This window comes from Clinocottus analis, unplaced genomic scaffold (genome assembly GCF_023055335.1).
Source record: "Clinocottus analis isolate CAN_PGR_092001 unplaced genomic scaffold, fCliAna1.0.p SCAF_40, whole genome shotgun sequence".
Lineage (NCBI taxonomy): Eukaryota > Metazoa > Chordata > Actinopteri > Perciformes > Cottidae > Clinocottus > Clinocottus analis.
Window position 1 is genome coordinate 799987 of NW_027176154.1, and position 7500 is coordinate 807486.

The following is a 7500-nucleotide window of genomic DNA, read 5'->3' on the forward strand; positions in this document are numbered from 1 at the left end:
CTCAGGGGGCCCTGAACGCACCGCATCTCTTGTTTCTGGAAGCAACGAGTTGGACAGGAAATTTTTCTAAACGAGCGAATGAGGCTGAAACCAGATCAACGTATTGATTCTCTCTCTCCTCCTCCCCCCCCCTCTCTCCTCTTTCCCCCCCCCCCCCCCCCCTCCCTCCTCCTCTTCCTCCTTCTCCCCCCCCTCCAGGCCAGCAGCCAGAGCGACCTGGAGGACTGGGTGACGGCGCTCCACTCGGCGAGCGCCTCCCTGCTGGCTCGCCGCTCGCCGCATCAGGAGGATGCGCTGCTGCTGCTGCGCCGCCGCAGCCGCGCGCTGCTGCAGCGCATCGCCACGGACGGCAGGATGAAGAAGATGGCGGAGCTGCAGCTGTCCGTCATCAAGGAGGCGAAGAACAGGAGGGCCGTGGAGGGCCAGGTCAGTCGCTTCGAGTCCGAGGGTTCGATTCCCCGCCGGGACGCAAACACAGATTCACAGAGGTTCATTCACCAACAAAAACAAGACCAGAATCTGTCTTTTATTCATTTTTACGTCTTTTATAATGAAGAACATTAGAATTTGTTATGGTTTATAGCTGTAAACTGAAAACTTATATATTCAATAAATAATAATGTTAATAATCAATAAGAGATTACGAATACATGTATATATGATAATATATAATAATACATACGACACTGATAAATGATAATAAATGTATTATTATTCATTATTGACCATAAAAACTATGAATGCATGTATTTATGAACATAACACATGTATTGAAGACCTTGATAAATACTAATAGATGCATATATAACATGATAAATACTAATAGATGCATATATAACATGATAAATACTAATGGATACATATATAACATGATAAATACTAATAGATGTATATATAACATGATAAATACTAATGGATACATATATAACATGATAAATACTAATAGATGCATATATAACATGATAAATACTAATAGATGCATATATAACATGATAAATACTAATAGATGCATATATAACCTTGATAAATACTAATAGATGCATATATAACATGATAAATACTAATAGATGCATATATAACATGATAAATACTAATGGATACATATATAACATGATAAATACTAATAGATGCATATATAACATGATAAATACTAATAGATGCATATATAACATGATAAATACTAATAGATGCATATATAACATGATAAATACTAATAGATGCATATATAACATGATAAATACTAATAGATGTATAAATGTTGGGTTCTGCGGGTCAGATCCAGCAGTGGGAGCAGAACCTGGAGCAGCTGAACCTGGATCTGTTCCGGCTGCGCTGCTACCTGTCCAGCCTGCAGGGCGGCGAGCTGCCCAACCCCAAGAGCCTCCTCGCCGTGGCCAGCCGGCCCTCCAAGAGCATGCTGGGACGCCTGGGGGTCTTCTCCGTGTCCTCCTTCCACGCTCTGGTAAGCCCCGCCTCCTCCAGCCGGCGGCCACGCCCCGTCCTCTGTCTCCAGACTCACGCCCTCGTGTGTCCTCAGGTGTGCAGCCGCGACGAGGCAGCGATGCGGCGGCGCCGCAGGCCGCTGTCGACAGGAAGCAGGAGGAAGGGGGCGGGGCTTCCGTCCTCTCTGGACGTACTGAAGAGACGCAGCCGCGACGTCAGCCCGTCCCCCTACCAGGTAGACACACCCACCACCTGGAAGGTCGCGTTGTTCTTCCTCTGAGTCTCCGGTTGGTTGTAAAGAGATACTTAGTTCATCCGCCCGTACGCCGATGACTGAATGTTTTCTACGGAGATACGATGAGTGACCTCATCCAGAAGCTCACCTTGGCTTCTTCAGGAAAGCATCTAACATGTGACCTCATAAGGAGTGTGATGGTCTAACATGTGACCTCATAAGGAGTGTGATGGTCTAACATGTGACCTCATAAGGAGTGTGATGGTCTAACATGTGACCTCATAAGGAGTGTGATGGTCTAACATGTGACCTCATAAGGAGTGTGATGGTCTAACATGTGACCTTATAAGGAGTGTTGATGATGTATTCGCTGTCTGTTTTTGGTCTTCAGACTTCGCTCTAATTACGACTCTTTAAACCTGTAATTTCAGCTCAGCTCCTCACTTTTTTTTCCCATGATGCCTTGGGGCTCAATTTGTTTTTGATTCAGAAAAAGAATTTACAAGCAAAGTGTGTTTGTTTCCATCCTGAAGGATCACTTTTAATTCAGTTTAAATAAGTTTAAAGTCTTTGTGTGTGTGTGTGTGTGTGTGTGTGTGTGTGTGTGTGTGTGTGTGTGTGTGTGTGTGTGTGTGTGTGTGAGAGAGAGAGAATCTGTGGGAAGACTGCAGATGAACACCTTCTGTCTCTCTCGTCTGTCGAAACTTGAAGAGGAAGCGGTTTTATGTACGTATATATATACGTATATATATATATATATATATATATATATATATATATATATATATATATATATATACGTATATATATATATATATACGTACATATATATATATATACGTACATACGTATATATATTCATTTGTTTTACATGTTTATATATATATATATATATATATATATATATATATATATATATATATATACGTGTATATATATATATATATATATATATATACGTGTATATATATATATATATATATATATATATACGTGTATACATGTATATATATATATATACGTGTATACATATATATATATATATATATATATATATATATATATATATATATATATATATATATACACATGTAAAACAAATGAATACAAAATTATAAAGAAAAAAAGAAGCCAAAAAATAGAAGAAAAAGAACATGACTGTGGTCACATGACCCGGTCACATGACTGTGGTCACATGACTGTGGTCACATGACTGTGGTCACATGACCCGGTCAGGTAATCCGGCTTACTCCTCCAGAGCTCGTGTGCACCTTCTGGTCCAGGAGGATTAATGGCGTCCGCCCGCTCACCCGGAGGCGGCTCCTAGATGTTGTTGTCCTCCGGCTGCGGGAGGCGACCTCTGACCCCGGCGCCGGCCTCCCCGACCTCGTGCTGCCGGGCCGCCGGCGCCCTGTGCTGGGTGCTGCCGCCGGAGGAGGACGAGGAGGCGCTGGAGGAGCAGGAGGAGGCCGGGGAGGCGCCGGAGGAGGCGGCGTGCTGCCTGAGCTGCCGGCAGCCGGCCGGCGGCCTCTCGGTAACTGTTGCTCTGCTGGGTCCTAGAGGCCTGTGCTGTAGTACTAGAACCAGGTACTTGTTTTATTTTGGAGAGGAAGTGCTTTTATTTTGAAGAGGAAGCGCTTTTATTATGAAGAGGAAGCGCTTTTATTTGAGGTACTTGTACCTCCTGAGCAAATACTTTACTTTGTATGTAACAGCTTTCGTTACTTTACAGATTCACATTAATAAAACAAAATCTTACCATCAAATACATTTTGATGTACAACTTCCCAAAGTACTACCAGTGAATACGTAACGATGTATTCTTGAACAAAGACGCAGTATTTCAGTGTTTTTATTGGTGTGCACGCTCAATGTGACCGAACAAAGTCAGTTGAAGTAAAACAAAATGTGATAATTCTACTTCCTGTTTCACGGTGCATTCAGGGAACTCTCCTCGATGTACTTAAAGAGGCAGTTAAAGAGTAGAAGTACTCGTTAGTTACTGTGATTTTACTCCTCAGACCGTGCAGCGGGGTCACGCCCTCTACCAAACCTTCCCAGAAGGCCGAGCGGCGGAGTCAGACATTCCTAGGAACCCTTACGGGCGAGACGCCATCCTGCAGCCTGCAAGCCACGCCCACTTACAGCCTGCAAGCCCCGCCCACCTGAGTGCATGTCAGCGTCTGCGTAAAGTCATCCAGGAACTGGTCGACACGGAGAAGTCCTATGTCAAGGTGAGTACTACTAGTAGTACTACTAATGAGTACTAGTAAGCACTGCAGTACTCCCAAGTATCACTACTGCAGTACTACTACTGAGTACTATTATTACTGTAATACTGTCAGCGAGTAAAGTCATCCAGGAACTGGCCGTCCGTCCAAAATCATTACAACTGAGTACTACTACTGCAACTAATACTACTACATCAATATTAGGGTAACTAATACTACAGTAGTATTGCCGTAAATAACACTCTCCTCTCACCATTAGAGTATTTATAATGCTACTAGTACTGCAAGAAATATTTCCGTCACTGTAATCAGTCCTAGTACTTCTCAGAGTACTACTCTGATAGTACCTCGAGTGTATTTTGAGTGTTTTGCTGGTGAGAAGCTGAACTTTGTCTCGTCAGGATCTGGAGCGTCTGTTCGAGTTGTACCTGACGCCGCTGCAGCACGAGACCTTCCTCAGTAAAGAAGAGGTACAAATACATCATCACCTGTGGAGCCGACGAGGCCTTCATGGTTCTGCTTGTTGTTGTTGTTGTTGTTGTTGTTGTTGTTGTTGTTGTCTCTGATAGCAGCAGCTCTCCCTCAGATGGAGGCGTTGTTCGGCAGCCTGCCGGAGATGCTGGACTTCCAGAGAGGTTTCCTGCAGACGCTGGAGGAGAGGATCGCCTCGTGTCCTGACTTCACTCACCTGGACTCACCTGAGCAGCTCAAGGTGAGCACTCCACCTCCAGGGGAATCGACCAATAGAACACCAGCTCTGCTCTGGAAGCTCAAGCACCAAACGAAGACGTGTTCAGGGTTCATACGCTCATGGAGAACCTGGAAACATGGAGTTTTAAAACGGTTATTTCCAGGTCTGAAAAAAAATCCCCATTGTTAGTTTGAAAACTACATTTTATCACTTTTTACTGTTTACACACACATTTCACTACATGGACACTTGGTTAAAAGTCGTGGAAATTTGGTAAAACGTCAGAAATTTGGTTAAAAGTCATGGAAATTTGGTTAAAAGTCATGAAAATTTGGTAAAAAGTCATAGAAATGTGGTTAAAAGTCATGAAAATTTGGTAAAAAGTCATGAAAATTTGGTTTAAAAAGTGGTGGAAATTTGGTTGAAAGTAATGAAAATTTCTTTAAAGTCATGGAAATTTGGTAAAAAAAAGTTTTGGAAATTTGGTAAAAAAAAGTCATAGGAATTTGGTTAAAAAAATTGTGCAAATTTAGTAAAACAATTTGTGGACATTTGGTTAAAAAAAAATTAGGTTAAAAGTCGTGGAAATTTGGTAAAAACTCATAGAAATTTCATAAAAAAGTTTGGGAAATTTAGTAAAAAGTTATAGAAAGTTGGTGAAATTTGGTAAAAAGTCATGGAAATTTGGTTAAAATAGTTTTTGAAATTTGGTGAAAAGTCACGGAAATGTGGTTAAAAATCAGGAAAATTGGGTTGAAAGTCATAAAAATGTGGTTAAAGTCATGGAAATTTGTTTTAAAAGTTTTGGAAATTCGGTAAAAAGTCATGGAAATTTGGTTGAAAATGTGGAAATTTGGTAAAAAATGTTGAAATGTGGTTAAAAAACTCAGAAATTTGGCAAAAGAAGTCATAGAAATTTATTAAAACAATTTGTGGAAATTTGGTTAAAAAAAATAAAAAAAAGTCATAGAAATTTGGTACAAAAAAGTTTTGGGAATTTGGTGAAAAAAAAGACAGAAATTTGGTTTTAAAAAAAAGGTTTTGGAAATTTGGTAAAAAGTGATAGAAATGTGGTTAAAATTTTGGAAATTTGGTAAAAAGTGATAGAAATTGGGTTAATAGTCATGAAAATGTGGTTAAAGTCATGGAAATTGGTTAAAAAGTCATATAAATTTGGTAAAAGAAGTCATAGAAATTTGGTAAAAAAAATGGTTAAAAGTCGTGGAAATTTGGTAAAAAGTCATGGAAATTCGGTTTAAAAAATGTGGAAATTTAGTAAAAATAATAATTAAAAAAACGACAAAAATTTGGTTAAAAAAAGTCAGAAATTTGGTTAAAAAACCTTTTGAAATTCCGTAAAAAAAAAAAAGTCATTGAAATTTATTTATTTTTTAATTGTGGAAATTTGGAAAAAAGACAGAAATTTGGTTTTAAAAAAAAGGTTTTGTAAATTTGGTAAAAAGTAATAGAAATGTGGTTAAAATGTGGACATTTAGTAAAGAGAAGTCATAGAAATTTGGTAAAAATGTTGAAATTTGGTTAAAATAAGTCATAGAAATTTGGTAAAAAGAGTTTTGGAAATTTAGTAAAAAAGTCATAGAAATTTGGTTAAAATTTTGGAAATTTGGTAAAAAGTGATAGAAATTGGGTTAATAGTCATGAAAATGTGGTTAAAGTCATGGAAATTTGTTAAAAAGTCATATAAATTTGGTAAAAGAAGTTATAGAAATTTCATTAAAAAAATGGTTAAAAGTCATGGAAATTTGGTAAAAAGTCATGGAAATTTGGTTTAAAAAATGTGGAAATTTGGTAAAAAGAAGTCATAGAAATTTGGTAAAAAAAATGTTAAAATTTGGTTAAATTTTTTTTTTTTTTTAAAGTCATTGAAATTTGGTTAAAAAATGATAAAAAAATGTGGTTAAAAGTCATTAAAATTTGGTTAAAAGTCATAGAAATTTGGTTAAAAATTTTGTGGAAATTTGGTAAAAGAAGTCAGAAATTTGGTTAAAAAATAGGTTAAGAGTCGTGGAAACTTGGTAAAAAGTTATAGAAATTTGGGGAAATTTGGTAAAAAGTCATGGAAATTTGGTTAAAAAATTTGTGGAAATTTGGTAAAAAAAAAAATAATTAAAAAAACGACAGAAATTTTGGTAAAAAAAAAGTTTTGGAAATTTAGTTAAAAAAAAGTCAGAAATTTGGTTAAAAAACCTTTTGAAATTTCGTAAAAAAAAAAAGTCATTGAAATTTATTCATTTTTTAATTGTGGAAATTTGGAAAAAAGACAGAAATTTGGTTTTAAAAAAAAGGTTTTGTAAATTTGGTGAAAAGTCATAAAAATGTGGTTAAAATGTGGACATTTAGTAAAGAGAAGTCATAGAAATTTGGTAAAAATGTTGAAATTTGGTTAAAATAAGTCATAGAAATTTGGTAAAAAGAGTTTTGGAAATTTAGTAAAAAAGTCATAGAAATTTGGTTAAAATTTTGGAAATTTGGTAAAAAGTGATAGAAATTGGGTTAATAGTCATGAAAATGTGGTTAAAGTCATAGAAATTTGATTTTAAAAAATGGTTAAAAGTAATGGAAATTTGGTTTAAAAAATGTGGAAATTTGGTAAAAAGAAGTCATAGAAATTTGGTAAAAAAAATGTTAAAATTTGGTTAAATGTTTTTTTTTTAAAGTCATTGAAATTTGGTTAAAAAATGATAAAAATGTGGTTAAAAGTCATTAAAATTTGGTTAAAAGTCATAGAAATTTGGTTAAAAATTTTGTGGAAATTTGGTAAAAGAAGTCAGAAATTTGGTTAAAAAATAGGTTAAGAGTCGTGGAAACTTGGTAAAAAGTTATAGAAATTTGGGGAAATTTGGTAAAATGTCATGGAAATTTGGTTAAAAAATTTGTGG

The 7500-nt window shown here is 36.6% G+C and overlaps 1 protein-coding gene across 1 annotated transcript in view; it reads left to right on the plus strand.

Annotated features, from left to right (window-relative positions):
• The window catches only part of LOC137801307 (rho guanine nucleotide exchange factor TIAM2-like), a 15083-nt gene that overhangs the window by 1991 nt on the left and 5592 nt on the right, over positions 1-7500 (plus strand). The window contains exons 4-9 of the mRNA XM_068598691.1: positions 199-426; positions 1277-1462; positions 1538-1678; positions 3700-3912; positions 4311-4379; positions 4496-4621. Coding sequence (XP_068454792.1) covers positions 199-426; positions 1277-1462; positions 1538-1678; positions 3700-3912; positions 4311-4379; positions 4496-4621 — 963 coding nt within the window. The remainder of the gene's footprint in view (positions 1-198; positions 427-1276; positions 1463-1537; positions 1679-3699; positions 3913-4310; positions 4380-4495; positions 4622-7500) is intronic.